The following is a 17,685-nucleotide window of genomic DNA, read 5'->3' on the forward strand; positions in this document are numbered from 1 at the left end:
TCCCCCAAATTTTACTGATTGAAACTTGCTATGAGGCTACTAGAGAAACAATCCACAAACTTTCAATGTATCAGAGATGCCTTTAAAAGATATCACAGCTTCATGCTATCCCTTTTACTCCTTTTACTGAGGACCTATGCAAGGCAAATGCCCACCTGACCTCAATACTAAAACTCTAACACTCAGAATCAACCATTTGTTCTTAGGTCATAGACAGTGAATGCATATTGATATCGACATTTCACAAGCTTTTTGTGTCAGATGCTAGAAAACTTAAATCTAAATTAGTGACTCATTCTCAGTATATTTTACCTACATCATTAAATTGAATTTTTAGGCTTATTCCTAAATTCACTTTTTCCCTCATTCTTGGTTTTCTTTTAAATTCATACTATTTCATACACCTATAAATATAATAAAATTCATTAAAAAATAAATACATACTATTTCAACATACTTAGAAGTAACCCTTTTGTAAACAACACAAACACAATATACTGCTGTATAATTTACAGCTTAGTTATTATTTTTCTGCATTGTGCATATTACTACCTGACAAGTAACTGATCCATTTATATATCTGTTGTTTTTCTCCCCATCCTACTCTCCTAAAATGAAAGCTCCAGGAGGCCAAAGACTTTGTTTTGTTCACTGCTGTATCCTTATCATCTAGGACAATGTTTGCATCTACATTAATACTACTTGCAAACCGGAATAGTTATGAAAACAGACCAATTACATCTTATTCCGTACTGTTACATAACAGAACTTTTCTTAAATGAAAAGTGATCTTCCATCTATGTGATCTTTGACATCTTTGCAGTTGTCTGTAAGAGGTCAAATGTACTCATGGAGAGATTCCAATATTTAGGAATTTTCTACAAACCTATATGCATGATTGGCTGGTTCAATCCTGGACCTTATTCTCTACAGAAATATTCTGAAATACAGAAAAGGCACCATATGCAAAAAGATAATCAATAAAATTACTTACAATGGGAAAAATCTGTAAACAGCTAAATATCCAATGACAGGGAAATGTTTAAATATGTAACAGTACATCTATATCATGTTAATCATACAACAATTAAATAGTATTTATGGGAGTTCCGTCATGGCGCAGCAGAAACGAATCCAACTAGGAACCATAAGGTTGCAGGTTCAATCCCTGGCCTCGATCAGTAGGGTTAAGGATCCAGTGCTGCCGTGAGCTATGGTGTAGGTCGCAGACGCGGCTTGGATCTCATGTTGCTGTGGCTGTGGTGTAGGCTGGCAGCTGTAGCTCGGATAAGACCCCCAGCCTGGGAACCTCCATATGCTGTGAATGCGGCCCTGAAAAGACAAAAGACAAGGAAAAAAAAATAAAAATAAAAATAAAAACAGTAAAAATATAAAAATTATTTATGAAAATTTTAATAACATGGAAAAACACTGATGACATGTTAAATTTAAAAAAAAAAAAAAAAAAAAAGAGTTCCCATCGTGGCTCAGTGTTTAACAAATCCAACTAGGAACCATGAGGTTGCGGGTTCGATCCCTGGCCTCCTCTCTCAGTGGGTTAAGGATCCAGCATTGCCGTGAGCTGTGGTGTAGGTCGCAGATGTGGCTCGGATCCCACGTTGCTGTGCCTCTGGTGTAGGCCGGCGGCTACAGCTCCGATTAGACCTCTAACCTGGGAACCTCCACATGCTGTGGATGCAACCCTAGAAAAGTCAAAAAAAAAAAAAAAAAAAAAAAATCAGAGGACAGAATTATATACACTGAGCTCAATGTAACCAACAGAAAAAGACTGCAATAAACAACTACATACAAATATTAACTACTTCAGAGATAAGCAACTGATAGTTTTTATTTTTCTTTTTTTCTGTATTCTGCAAATTTTGTATAATTAACACACATTATTTTACAATCAAAGAAAAGCAAGGTTTTGTGATCCAACGGTAAGAAAAGTCTGCTACTGTCATCAATATCTTGAAAAATTCTGTTAATTTACCATAGAAAAACAAGCATCCTACTTACAATATAAAATAAGAAAGCACTGCTAAATAAAAGAAATACTGTACCTTCACTGCTACGTGAAGTTTTGCTGTTTTCTTGGATGGCCCTGAGGCTTCATATGTTGTACCATCCACATCTACAGACATTGTGAAAACTGGGGCGTGAACAGGACCAGACTGAGATAAGAGTTTATACTGAAGCCCAGGCCTGATCTGATTTAGCCTCATTAATGCATTCATAAGGTCTATTGCTTTACTATCCAGAACTGTTGAGAGAAATAGGAATAAGATCAGAATTTAAAACATTTTACTTAAATCTATATGTTTGTAGGTTCCTAGTAACCTACAATGTTTCTGAATGGTTCCTAGTAACCATTCAGGTTTTAAAAAAAAAAATAAGAATTTCAAAATGCAGACATAAATTAACTTCACTTTATGATAATTTTAAAATTACTTCTTAAATAATTATGCTAATGTCACTATAAAAGTAATATGCATTATTATAGCTATATATTAATTTTAGTTTTTCAATATTAATATAGCTTAAGCCAATGAAGCTTGGAAACAAAAGAAGTTATTCAATCAATTTCTCAGTCAAGATTTATTCTTAAAACTCCACTTCAAATCAAATTCTTCACTTTTTATTTTCCTAAGATTACAAATCCTTTCTAGTTCATATCTGTAAGAATAAATATTTTACACACTTTTCCTTAAGTTTCGTTTCATCTTCTTATTGGGATCTTTATCATCCCCTAATCCATCTTCAAATGGTCTCTTCAGAGCTGAAGACCCAGCACCTACAAAAATTTATAAGAGATGCATTATCAGTCAAAACAATGATTCTACTTACTCCACCAAATGAATATAATATGTTTAAGAAGGAAAAATCTTAGGAATTACAAGGACCATAAGATTCTTCCACTGCTCAATTAAATACTTATAATCTTGTAGTAGAAAAGATTTTTTATGTGAATCTTTATAAAATAATATTATCCTTTTTTATAACTATTTTCCCATTTATTCATACAGACACATGGAAATATCTATGCATATATTCACATCTGCATACACAAAAACAAAAAAAGTCTGGAAAGAGGGAGTTCCCGTCGTGGCACAGTGGTTAACGAATCCGACTAGGAACCATGAGGTTGCGGGTTCGATCCCTGGCCTTGCTCAGTGGGTTAAGGATCCGGCGTTGCTGTGAGCTGTGGTGTAGATTACAGACTCGGCTTGGATCCTGCGTTGCTGTGGCTCTGGCATAGGCCGGCGGCTACAGCTCCAATTCAACCCCTAGCCTGGGAACCTCCATATGCCGCGGGAGCGGCCCAAGAAATGGCAAAAAGACAAAAAAAAATTTTAAATAAAAAAATAAAAAACGTAAACTCCCAGTCCATCCCACTCCCTCTCCTTCCCCCCTTGGCAACCACAAGTCTGTTCTCCACGTCTATGAGCATGTTTCTGATCTACAGATAGGTTCACTTGTATCATATTTTCACTTCTATATATAAGTGACATCATATGGTATTTACCTTTCTCAAACTATTACATTTAGAATGGATAAGCAATGAGGTCCTACCGTATAGCACAGTGGGAACTACACCCAATCTCTTGTGATAAAACATGATGGAAAAGAATATGAGAAAAATAATGTATATATGTGTATGACTAGGTCACTCTGCTATAGAGTATAAAGCAACACAACATTAAAATCAACTATAATTTTTTCATCTTATGCTTTTGGAAATCTACTTCTCACATCACAAAATACTCCTCTGTCTGCCTGTTCAGATTCCTATGCAAGATTTTATTTACAGTTCATCTTCCCCATGAAGTTTTCTTCAGCTTCTCTCTCACCTCAACTTTCTAAAAGAGTTTCTATGGTATGAGAAATACAAAGTGTCATATGCAGTATTCTGTCATTGCCTATTTCACATAGAGAGATCTTGTGTTTCCTTAGTGCTTAATGAAGGTCAAAGATATTTTCTCATTGTCATGTATCTTATAAACTATGTAATTATGAGACTTAGAAACAACATAATGGGTATGGAACATTACTAACTTAACTAGTATTAATCGATTTCTTAGATAAAGCCTCTAGTTAATAACACTGTCAGACAAAAGCCAGAATTTTTTTGCTGTCCAAGATAAAAACAAAGAAAAGCTCATCCACTTACCCAAATACTTTAAAGAATTCTCGGTGTATTAATAGCTGGTTGTTGGGTTTTTTCCTAAAGCAAATTTTGATCAAGAGACTCATGCCCTAAGATTTCCAGATACTTCTTAGTGAAATCATGTGATAACACTGAGATTAACTACATATTCTCTGGTCATCAAGATTTATTGTCCCTTGAGGTAAACACTGACTTCAGGATTTGCTTGATTCAATACTTAACACTCAGGTCAATCAATCTTGATGTTCTCTCTTCAACAGAATGCAATATCTGCTTATATCTGCTTAGTCTTGTATTTCATTTGCATTCCGCAAAATTGTGAGTATGCCAGTATCCCAGAACGCAGTCTTTAAGAGATAAAGTTAGAAAGGAACAATGTCTACTCAATCACTCTCCCACTCATTAGATTACATTAAAAAAGCTGCTCCCTGACTGCCCAGAATTCACTAGAGGGCACAAATGTACAGATCTGTTCTCTAAAGCCTCCAGCAACATGAACAGAGTTCTACAAATTAAGCTACATTCTACCATCTCTGCCACTGGAAAAGGGCCATAAAATCTGCAGCTAATCATAACAATAACAGGGAGCGTGGGCCTGTTTAGGCTTGCCTTACAAAAAGCTAGTTGTTTTCTATTTCTATAGCTTCTAGAAACAAGAAGTGATCATTTTAGAGAAAATAGTTTTTAAAAACAATAGGTGAGTGCTTATTACCACATGAATGGCACTGTTCTTGACACCTAACATAAATTTATTTAGGAGCTCTCATTGTGGCTCAATGGTTAATAAACCTGACTAGTATCCATGAGAACACGGGTTCGATCCCTGGCCTCACTGGGTTAAGGATCTGGCGTTGGCATGAGCTGTGGTGTAGTTGGCAGATGAGGCTCAGATGCTACATTGATGTGGCTGTGGTGTAGGCCAGCAGCTACAAATCCAACTGGGCCCCTAGACTGGGAACTTCCATATGCTGTGGGCGAGGACCTAAAAAGACAAAAGACAAAAAAAAAAAATTAAAATTAAATAAAAATAACTTTATTCAATCCTCACAAGCACCCTATGAAACCTATACTATCATCATCACCCTTATAATTTCATTCACGTATTCATTCAGCAACATGTAGTAATTAAGCATTCCTATTTGTCAGGACAATTTTAGGTGCTAGACACATAAACGAGAACAAAGCAACATCCCGTTCTTAGAAAGCCTGCATATGGTGTGGAAATTATATCCAACCTGACTTATGGTCCCAAGCACAGTGGAGAAAAATAAGAGGATGAAAGGAGAGGAGGTGTTGCTACTTTTTTACAAGTGCAGCCTGCCCATCAAAAAGGTCAGAAAAGTATTATTTATCCATAAGGAAAACTTTTGATGAAGATCTAAAGATAGTAAAAGAGTAAGCTATTCAGCTATTTAGGGAAAGAGCACCAGGCAGAGAGAACATCAACTACAAAGGGTCTTAAGGCAGGAGCATGCTAAGAAATAGCATAAAGGCCTGAGCAGCTAGAGTGGCATAAACAAGGACGGGATGGCAGAAGAAGATGAGCAGGAACAGTAGTTCTCAACCTTAGCTGTGACTAATTCACCAGAGGAACTATGGCAAAATATAGTGGTTCCACCCAGTACTAGAAAGTAAGTCAAGTGGGAGTTAGTGTCGTGGCTCAGTGGTTAATGAACCCAACCAGGAACCATGAGGTTGCGGGTTCGATCCCTGGCCTCACTCAGAAGGTCAAGGATCTGGCGTTGCCATGAAGTGTGGTGTAGGTCACAGAAAAGACTCAGATCCAGCGTTGCTGTAGCTGTGGCACAGGCCGGCGGTTACAGCTCCGATTAGATCCTTAGCTTGGGAACATCCATATGCTGTGGGTGCAGCCCTAGAAAAAGACAAAAAGACCGAAAAAAAAAAAAAAAAAAAAAAAAAAAAAAGGAAGTCAAGTGGAATAGCCTTCCTGATGAGAGCAAATAGAAAATCTTTGACCATGTCAAAATCTGAAGTTCAAGGAAAACTAAAAAGAGAAAGCCTGGTGAATCCTCCACACTGTGGGTTGGGCCTATGTAACACCATATGCAAGAAATAAATGAAAGAAGAAATAGTTAGACAATCCCAAGGACTAAAGCCCAACTTCAAATCACCTAAGTCTCTGACTGTATTAAAGTAACCCTGATTGCCAACTCCCAGAAACAAATATAAATCCTCATTACCCTAGGCTTTAAATTCTCTAAAAAATGTTCAATTTACATCTCCGGCACTCAAAACAAAACACAAATACACAGGGGATTAAGATGGTGGAAGAGGACTGGAGATCACCTTCTCTCATAAAAACAACAAAATTACAACCAAATGCTGAGCAATCTTCAACCAAATGGACTGGAAACTTTCAAAAAGATACCCTACTCCAGAAGACAAAGAGGAGGCCACATCAAGAGGTAGGAGGGGCGATTACATGATATAAGCAACCCCATACCTCCCGGGTTTGAAGCCCACAGACTGGAAAGTAACTGTATCACAGACTCACCTACAGGAGTGAGAGTTCTGAGTCCCATGTCTGGTCCCCTCTCCTGGGGATCTGGCATTGGGAGAAAGCACCCCCAGAGCATCTGGCATTGAAGGCCAGTGGGGCTTGTGCATAGGAGCTGCATGGGACTGGGGGAAACAGAGACCCCATTCTTGAAAGGCACACACAATCTTTCATATGCACTGGGTCCCAGGGCAAAGCAGAAGTTCCACAGGAATCTGGGTCAAACCTGACTGCAGTTCTTAGAGGATCTCCTGGGAAAACAGGGGGTGACTATGGCTCATTGTGGGGGAAGGACACTGGAGGCAAAGCTCTCGGGAAAATTCATCAGCATGTGTCCCTCTAGAGGTGGCCATTTTGGGAAAATCTGGCCCCATGCATCAGGGCTAAGAAGCCCCAGGCCAAACAATAATCCAGGTGGGATCACAGCCCCACCCATCAGTGAACGGGCTGCCTAAAGACCCCCCCCCCCGGGGCACAGAGCAACCCATAATCTCACCCAGAAACATTGCCCTACCCACCAGAGTGATCCGAATCAGCCTGCCTAATGGTGGGCAGGCACCAGTTCCTCCCAATAGGAAGCCTACAGAAAGCCTCCATACCAACGTCATGCACAATGGGGGCAGACACCACAAATAAGAGAGGCTACAACTCTACTGTCTGCAAAAAGAACACCATATCAAAAAACTATAAAAATGAAAAGACAGAATTATAACTCAGACAAGAGACAAAGAACAAAACCCAGAAAAACAGCTAAGTGATCTGGAGATTACTGGCCTCCAAGAAAAAGACTTTAAACTGATGATGCTGAAGATGATGTAAGACATTGGAAATAAAGTGGAGGCAAAGACTGATAATTTACAAGAAACACTGAGCAAAGAAATACAAGATTTAGGAGTTCCCGTCGTGGCGCAGTGGTTAACGAATCCGACTAGGAACCATGAGGTTGCGGGTTCGGTCCCTGCCCTTGCTCAGTGGGTTAACGATCCGGCGTTGCCGTGAGCTGTGGTGTAGGTTGCAGACGCGGCTCGGATCCCGCGTTACTGTGGCTCTGGCGTAGGCCGGTGGCTACAGCTCCAATTCAACCCCTAGCCTGGGAACCTCTATATGCCGCGGGAGCGGCCCAAGAAATAGCAACAACAACAACGACAAAAGACAAAAAAAAAAAAAAACAAGATTTAAAATTTAAGCAAGCAGGTATGCAAAATACAATAAATAAAATAAAAAATTCATTAGAAGCAACCAATAGCAGAACACAGGAGGCAGAAGAATGAATAAGCAAGGCGGAGGACAGACTAGTGGAAATCACTGATGTTGAATAGAAAAGAGAAAAAATACTGAAAAGAAATGAAGAGAGTCTAAGAACTCTGAGACAATGTTAAATCCACCAACATTCATAATATAGGGGTGCCAGAAATAGAAGATAGAAAGGGACAGAAAAAATATTCTAAGAGATAATAGCCAAAAATTTCTCTAACATGGGTAAGGAACCATTCACTCAAAAGCAGGAAGCACAATGAATACCATACAAAATAAACCCAAGTAGGAACACTCTGAGACACATATTAACCCAACTGACAAAAATTAAAGACAGAGAGAAAATATTGAAAGCAGCTAGGGAAAAGAGACAAATATCATAAAAGGGAACCATGATAAGGTTACTGGGAAGTTTTTCAGCAGAAACGCTGCAGGCCAGAAGAGACTGGCATGATACACCTAACACGATAAAAGGAAAAAACGTCCAACCAAGATTACTTTACCCAGCAAGGCTCTCATTCAGATTTGAAGGAGAAATCAAAAGCTTTACAGTTAAGCAAAAGCTAAGAGAATTCAGAAACACTAAACCAGCTTTACGACAAATACTAAAGGAAATTCTCTAGGCAGAAAAGAAAAGGCCACAACCAGAAACGAAAACACTACAAATGACAAGGCTCACCAGTAAAGGCATATATACAGTAAAGGTAGGAAACCATCCACACACAAATATGCTAACAAAACCAGAAATCGTAAGAAGAGGAGGGTACAAATGCAGGATACTGGAGAGGCACTTGCAATTAAGAGACCAACAACTTACAAAAATCTCATATATAGATATAGACTCCTATATCAAAACTTCAGGGTAACTGCAAAACAAAAATCTACAATTGATAACACATACAAATAAGAAAAATCAACTCAAATATGGAGTTCCCATCGTGGCTCAGTGGTTAAGGAATCCGACTAGGAACAATGAGGTTGTGGGTTCAATCCCTGGCCTCGCTCAGTGGGTTACAGAGCTGGTGTTGCGTGAGCTGTGTTGTAGGTTGCAGATGCAGCTCAGATCCCACATTGCTGTGGCCAGTGGCTACAGCTCCAATGAGACCCCTAGCCTGGAAACCTCCATATGCTATGGGTGCAGCCCTAGAAAAGACAAAAAAACAAAAAACAAAAAAAACTTCAGGGTAACTGCAAAACAAAAATCTACAATTGATAACACAAACAAATAAAAACAACTCAAATACAACACTAAAGATGGTCATCAAACCACAAGAGGAGAGAATAAGAGAAGAAAGGAAGAAAAAAGAGCAACAAAAACAAATCCAAAACAGTTAATAAAATGGCAGTAAGAACATACAAGTGAATAATTACCTTAAATGTAAATGGGCCAAATACCCCAACCGAAAGACAGAGACTGGCTGAATGGATATAAAAACAAAATCCATATATATGCTGTCTTCAAGACACCCACTTCACTTCTAGGGACACATACAAATTCAAAGTGAGAGGATGGAAGAAAATATTCCATGCAAACAGGAATCAAAAGAAAGGTGGAGTTGGGAGATCCCGTCATGGCTCAGTGGTTAACGAATCCACCTAGGAACCATGAGGTTGAGGGTTCAATCCCTGGCCTCTCTTGGTGGGTTAGGGATCTGGCGTTGCTGTGACCTGTTGGTGTAGGCTGCAGATGCGGCTTGAATCCTGCATTGCTGTGGCTCTGGCTACAGCTCCGGTTAGACCCGTAGCCTGGGAACCTCCACATGCCGTGGGCGAGGCCCTAGGAAAGACAGAAAGGGAGGGGAAAAAAAAAAAAAAAAGCTGGAGTAGCAATACTCCTATCAGACAAAAGAGACCTTAAAACAAAGAATACTATAAGAGACAAGGAAGGACATTACATAATGATCAAAGGATCAATCCCAGAAGAAGATATAGCAATTGTAAATATATATGCACCCAACATAGGATCACCTCAACATATAAGGCAACTGCTAACAACCTCAAAAGGAGACACTGACAGTAACACAATAGCAGCGGGGACTTTAACACCCCACTTACAGCAATGGGACAGATCATTCAGCAGAAAATCAACAAGGAAACACAGGCCCTGAATGAAGCATCAGACCATATGGACTTAGTAGTTATTTATAGGACATTCCATCCAAAAGCAGCAGAATACACATGCTTTTCAAGTGCACACAGAACATTCTCTAGGACTGATAACATTCTGGGCCACAGATCAAGCCTCAATAACTTTAAGAGGAGGGACTCGAGCTTGGGGTAAATAGATGCAGAATGTTGCCTTCGGGATGGATTCCAATGGGATCCTGCTGTGTAGCACTGGGAACTCTATCTAGTCACTTATGATGGAACATATAATGTGAGAAAAAAGAATGTACACATGTAAGTGTAACTGGGTCACCTGCTGCACAGTAGAAAAAATATAAATAAATGATTTTAAAAAAAGAAAGAAAATTGAAATCACATCACGCATTTTTTCCGACCACAACACTGTATGACTGGAAATCAAAAAGAAAAAAACTGCAAAAAACAAACACGTGGAGAATCAACAATATGCTAGTAAACAACCAATGGATCACTGAAGAAGTCAAAGAGGAAATTAAAAAACACCTAGAAGCAAATGACAACAAAGACACAACACTCCAAAACCTATGGGATGCAGCAAAAGGAGTTCTAAGAGGCAAGTTTATAGCAATACAAGCCTACCTCAGGAAACAAGAAAAAGCTCATATAAATAACCTAACTTTACATCTAAAGCAACTAAAGAGAGAAGAACAGAGAAGATCTTAAGTTAGTAGAAGGAAAGAAATCATAAAGATCAGAGCAGAAATCAATGGGGAAAAAATGAAGAAAACCACAGAAAAGATCAATGAAATAAACAGCTGATTCTTTGAAAAGATCAACAAAATTGATAAACCCTTAGCCAGACTTATCAAGCAAAAAAGAAGACTCAAATCAATAAAATTAGAAATGAAAAAGAAGTAACAACAAACATCACAGAAATACAAAGGATCATAAGAGACTACTACTATCAACTATATGCCAATAAAACCTAGAAGGAATGGACAAGTTCTTAGAAAAGTACATCTTCCAAAACCAAACCAAGACAAAATAGAAAAGATGAACAGACCAATCACAAGCACCGAAATTAAATCTGTGATTAAAAAACTTCCAACAAACAAAAGTCCAGGACCGTATGGCTTTACAAGAGAATTCTATCAAACATTTAGAGAAGAGCTAACACCTATCCTTCTGAAACTATCCCCAAAAATTGCAGAGGAAGGGACACTCCCAAACTCATTCTACGATGCCACCATCACCCTGATACCAAAACCAGACAAAGGGAGTTCCCATCGTGGCACAGTGGTTAATTAATCTGACTACGAACCATGATGTTTCAGGTTCGACCCCTAGCCTTGCTCAGAGGGTTAAGAATCCGGGGTTACCGTGAGCTGTGCTGTAGGTCACAGATGCAGCTCAGATCCCGCGTTGCTATGGCTCTGGTGTAGGCCAGTGGCTACAGCTCTGATTAGACCCCTAGCCTGGGAACCTCTGTATGCCACACGAAGCGGCCCTAGAAAAAGGCAAAAAGAGGAAAAAAAAAAAGAGACAAAGATGCCACAAAAAAAGAAAATTACAGGCCGATTTCACTGATGAACATTGACGCAAAAATCCCCAACAAAATGCTAACAAAAGGAATCCAACAATACATTAAAAGGACTGTACATCATGATCGAGTGGGATTTACCCCAGGCATGCAAATATTCTTCAATGTCTGCAAATCAATCAGTGTGATACACCACATTAACAAACTGAAGAATAAAAACCATAGGATCCTCTCAACAGATGCAGAAAAAGCCTTTGACACAATCCAACACCCATTTCTGATAAAAACCCTTCAGAAAGTGGGCACAGAGGGAACCTACCTCAACATAATAGAGCCCATATACAACAAACCCAGAGCTAACTTCATTCTCAATGGTGAAAAGCTGAAAGAATTCCCACTGAGATCAGGAACAAGACAAGGATGTATGCTCTTGCCACTACTATTCAACATAGTTTTGGAAGTCCTGGCCATGGCAATCAGAGAAGTAAAACAAATAAAAGGAATCCAAATTGGAAAGGAAGAAGTAAAACTATCCCTATTTGCAGATGACATGATACTATACCTAGAGAATCCTAAAGACACTACCAGAAAACTGTCAGAGCTCATCAGTGAATTTGGAAAAGTTGCAGGATGCAAAATTAATACACAGAAATTGACGGCATTTCTATATATCAACAACAAAAGATCAGAGAGATAAATTAGGGAAATGATCCCATTTACCATCATATCAAAAGAATAAAATACTTAGGAATAAACCTACCTATAGAGTCAAAAGACCTGTACTCTCAAAACTCTAAGACACAAACAGATGGAAAGACATATGATGCTCTTGGATTGGAAGAATCAATATTATCAAAATGACTCTACTACCCAAGGCAATGTATAGATTCAATGCAATCCTTATCAGATTACCAGGAACATTTTTCATGGAACTCAAACAAAATATTTTAAAGTTTGTTTAGAAGTACAAAAGACCCAGAACAGCCAAAGTCATCCTAAGAAAGAAAAATGGAACTGGGGGAATCAGGCTCCCTGACTTCAGACTATACTACAAAGCTACAGTCATCAAAACCATATGGTACTGGCACCAAGACAGAAATATGGATCAGTGGAACAGGATTGTAAGCACAGAATTAAACCCACGCATGTACAGTCAACTAATCTATGACAAAGGAGGCAAGAATATACAATGGAGAAAGGACAGTCCCTTCAATAATAAGTGGTGCTGGGAAAACTGGACAGCCACTAGTAAAAGAATGAAATTAGAACACTCTCTAAAACCACACCCAAAAATAAACTCAACATAGATTAAAGACCAAAATATAAGACCAGATACTTGTAAAACTCTTTGAGGAAAACATAGGCCAAACACTCTCCGACATAAACCACAGCAACATCTTCTCAGATCACCCCCTAGAGTAATGACAATAAAAACATAAACAAACAAATGGGACTTAATTAAACTTAAAAGTTTCTGCACAACAAAGGAAACCCTACACAAACAAAAAGACAACCCACAGAATGGGAGAGAATATGTGCAAATGAATCGACTGACAAGGAATAAACTCTAAAATTTATAAACACCTCCTGCAGCTCAATGCCAAAAAAATAAACAACCCCATCAAAAAATGGGCAAAAGATCTAAACAGACAGTTCTCCAAAGAAGACATACGGATGGCCAAAAAACACATGAAAAGATGTTCAACATCACTCATCATTAGAGAAATGCAAATCAAAAAAACTCTATGAGGTACCACCTTACACCAGCCAGAATGGCCATCATCAAAGAGTCTACAAGAAATAAGTGCTAGAGGTGGTGTGGAGAAAAAGGAACCCTATTATACTGTTGGTGGGATTATAAATTGGTGTAACCACTGTGGGAAACAGTATGGTGATTCCTCAGAAAACTAAAAAAAGAGCTACCATTGGAACCAGCAATCCCACTTCTGGGCATCTATCCAGAGAAAATCATGACTCAAAAAGATACATGTACTCCAATGTTCATTGCAGCACTATACACAATAGCCAAGACATGGAAACAACCTAAATGTCCATTAATCTAAATGTCCATGGAAACAACCTAAATGTCCATTAACAGAAGATGTGGTGTATATACACAATGGAATATTACTCAGCCATTAAAAGGAAAGAAATAATGGCATTTGCAGCAACATGAATGAACCTAGAAATTCAAGTCAGTCATACAGTGAGACACTAACATCAAATGCTATCACTTACATGCGGACTTTTAAAAAAGGACACAATGAACTTCTTTGCAGAACAGATACTGACGTGTAGACTTTGAAAAACTTACTGTTTCCAAATGAGAAAGGTTAGGGCTGGGGGGATCCACTGGGGGTTTCGGATGGAAATGCTATAAAATTTGGTTGTGATGATCACTGTACAACTATAAATGTAATGAAGTTCATTGAATAATAAAAACAAATAAAAATACAAGTACATGAAAAGGTAAGATATTATAATCAAAAATCATGGGAAGCAGCAAACAACAGAAACAGATCCAAAAGAGACTCAGATGATGAAGCATTATTTCAGAATCAAGCTTTAACAAAAACAATGATTAGAATGCTCAAAAACAAAAAAAAAGTCATCAAGAAAAACCTGTGGCAGAAAATCTTAAAACTATAAAGGATCCAAAATTCTAGAAATTAAAAACTGTCAGTCCAAGACATGTAAACAACCTAAATGTCCATCGACAGAGGAGTGGATCAAGAAGAGGTGGTACATACACCAAACGGAATATTACTCAGTCATTAAAAGGAACAAAATACCAGCATTTTTATCAACAGGGATGGACCTAGAAATTACCATACTAAGTGAAGTCGGTCAGACAATGGGACATCAACATCAATGCTATCACTGACATGCAGAATCTGAAAAAAGGACAGAATGAACTTCTTTGCAGAACAGATAATGACTCACAGACTTTGAAAAACTTACGGTTTCCAAAGGAGACAGTTTGGGGGTGGGGGGATGCACTGGGTTTGTGGGATGGAAATCCTATAAAACTGGATTGTGACGATCACTGTACAACTATAAATGTAATAAATTCACTGAATAATAAAAAAATTTAAAAATAAATCTCAATAAATAAATAAATATAAATAAATAAAAACTGGCAGACCTTGGAGTTCCCATTGTGGCTCAGTGGTTAACAAACCCAACTAGGAACCATCAGGTTGCGGGTTTGATCCTTGGCATCGCTCAGTGGGTTAAGGATCCAATGTTGCCATAGCTGTGGTGTAGGTCACAGACGTGGTTCAGATCTCGCATTGCTGTGGCTCCGGCGTAGGCCTTTGGCTGCAGCTCTGATTAGACCCCCTATCCCGGGAACCTCCATATGCCACAGGGGCAGCCCTAGAAAAGACCAAAAAAAAAAAAAAAAACTGGCAGACCTGCAAGGGGAAATGGACAATTTACAATAGAGGGGAGTTGACATACCTTTCTCAGTAATTAAGAAACAAGCTAAAAAATATTATATATGTATGTAGAGAGATTGAGTACAAGTGTGTAAGATTTGGATAATGTAATGAACAAATGTAACCTGACATTAAAGACATTCTGACCAACTGCAGATATACATACTTTTGCAAAATATGAATCATTTATAAAAAAAGACCATGTGCTGAGCCATAAATTAAGTTTTAAGAAACATCAAAGAGAAAAAAAAACCATACAAAGCAGGAGTTCCCATTGTGGCTCAGTGGTAACAAACCTGACTAATATCCATGAGGATGCAGGTTCGATCCCTGGTCTTGCTCAGTAGTTAAGAATCCAGTGTTTCTGTGAGCTGTGTTGTAGGTCGCAGACGCGGCTCGGAAGATGAGTTGCTGTGGCTGTGGTGTAGACCGGCAGCTGCAGTTGTGACTCAATCCCTAGCCTGCGAACTTCCATATGGAGCGAGTGTGGCCCTAAAAAGCAAAAAACAAAAAACAACAACAACAACAAACAAACAAAAAAAACCAAACAAACAAAAAAAGCATGTTCTTAGATCACATCAGAATAAGTGACTTCAAAAATAGATAACTGGAGTTCCCATCTGGCTCATCAGTGAGAGAACCCAACTATCATCCATGAGGACATGGGTTCAATCCCTGGCCTCACTCAGTGGTTTAGCATCCGGCGTTGCTGTGCGCTATGGGTAGGTCACAGATGCAGCTCAGATCCTGCGTTCCTATGGCTCGGGCATAGGCCAGCATTACTACAGTACCGATTGGACCCCTAGCCTGAGAACCTCCATGTGCCACAGGTGCGACCCTAGATAAATAAACAAATAGGTAACTTGAAAATTGTCATTTGTCTGGAAATTAAGCAATGATATCTACATGGCTTATGTGTCAAAGAACTGATAAAAAGGGAAAATAAGCAATAGTTTTAACTAACTGATAATGAAAATACTAATGTAAAATGAGCTTAATGCACACAAAACTCATATAAAGGTAAACTTACAATCTTAATAGTATATAAAATGAGAGGCTCAAAAAAATTAACCAATAATGTATTCATCTATCTCAAAAATTTAGAAAAGAAGAGAAAATTAAACCCAAAGAAAGCAGTGAGGGGGATTTCCCTTTGTGGCGCAATGGAAACGAATCCGACTAGTATCCATGAGGATGCCAGTTCAATCCCTGGTCTCATTCAGTGCATTAACAATCTGGTGTTGCCACGAGCAGTGGTATAGCTGGGATCCCACAGTGTTGTGGCTGTGGTTTAGGCTGGCAGCTATGGCTCTGATTCAACCTCTAGCCTGGGAAGTCCCATATGCCACGAATGCAGCCCTAAAAAGCAAAAAAACAAAAACAAAGTTGTAAAGGAAAAACAAAGGACAAGAGCAGAAATCAATGAAATAAATTACAAGCATATACCAGGAGATGATCAACAAAGTCAAAAGCTGATTTAAAAAAAAGAAAAAAGAAAAAAAGAAAAAAAGAAAAAAAAAAAGGCTACTAAAACTGATAAACCTCCAGTGAGAGTGATCGGAAAAAAAGAAGGTATAAAATGCATAAAAGAGGACATCACTACAAATACCAATCAAAAGATAAGAGGATCTTACAAACTATTTTATTTTTAAATTTAGACGAAATGGACAAATTCCTAGAAAAACACAATTTACCAGAACTCTCATAAGAAGATGACAGTCCGATGACTATCAAGGAAATTAGATTTATAATTTAAAATCTTCCCACAGGAGTTTCCATTGTGGTGCAGCAGAAATGAATCTGACTAGGAACCATGAGATTGCGGGTTCGATCCCTGGCCTCGCTCAGTGGGTTAAGGATCCAGCATTGCTGTGAGCTGTAGTGTAGGTCGCAGACTCAGCCGGCAGCTGTAGCTCTGATTAGACCCCTAGCCTGGGAACCTCCATATGCCGCATGAGCAGCCCTAAAAAGGACAAAACAGACAAAACAAAAATAAAAATAAAAAACAATAAAATCTTCCCACAAAGAAAATCTCATACCCAAATGGCTTCACTGATAATTCACTTAAGGAAGAAATAACATCAGTCTTACACAAACCCTTTCAAGGAACAGAAAAGGAAGGATGGACAATTCCCAACTCATTTTATGTTCCCAAAATGTTACAACAAAGGAAAACTGCTGACCAACCCTACACACAAAAAACCTGTTTTTGTGAAATGCTCACAACAATGTACACAAGATTGTTCACAGTACCTTTATTTGTAATAGCCAAAAACTGGAGACAAACAATATATCCTACAATAGGTGCCTAGTTAAACCAAACTCTGGCTTAGTCATGCCATGGAATCCTACTTAACAGTAAAAAGGAACAAACAACTGACACATGCTAACAACTTGGACGGGCCACAAGGCATTACAGTGAGCAAGGGGACCAGGGTCTCAAAAGATTGCATAACGTGAAACATCACTGATACAAAATCCTTGAAATGACAAAATTATAGAGAGGGAGACAATTTAGTGGTTTCCTGAGCTTGGAGATGGTTGACAAAAGAGGGGTGGTTCTCCTATAAAGGGACAGCATAAGGGAGATCTCTATAGTGATGAAATAGTCTGTATCCTAACTGCAGTAGTAGCTACACAAATCTACACGTGATAAAATGACCTAAAACCTATATACGCG

The 17,685-nt window shown here is 38.6% G+C and overlaps 1 protein-coding gene across 10 annotated transcripts in view; it reads right to left on the reverse strand.

Moving 5' to 3' along the window:
* The window catches only part of STRBP (spermatid perinuclear RNA binding protein), a 161,016-nt gene that overhangs the window by 37,239 nt on the left and 106,092 nt on the right, over nt 1-17,685 (reverse strand). For all 10 annotated transcript variants that reach the window (XR_014827221.1, XR_014827222.1, XR_014827220.1 and 7 more), the window contains 2 exons: nt 2,702-2,794; nt 2,064-2,263 (listed from right to left, as the gene is read on the reverse strand). Coding sequence is in view for 5 of the 10 variants with exons in the window: in XM_084996015.1 (XP_084852141.1) it covers nt 2,064-2,263; nt 2,702-2,794 (293 nt within the window). In the remaining 5 variants the exon portion in view is untranslated. The remainder of the gene's footprint in view (nt 1-2,063; nt 2,264-2,701; nt 2,795-17,685) is intronic.

The sequence above is a fragment of the Sus scrofa genome, chromosome 1, assembly GCF_054392235.1.
Source record: "Sus scrofa isolate SSC_HxYL_T2T_F1_AM1 chromosome 1, Sscrofa_HxYL_maternal_Yorkshire_Landrace_v2.0, whole genome shotgun sequence".
In the NCBI taxonomy this organism is placed as follows: Eukaryota; Metazoa; Chordata; class Mammalia; order Artiodactyla; family Suidae; genus Sus; species Sus scrofa.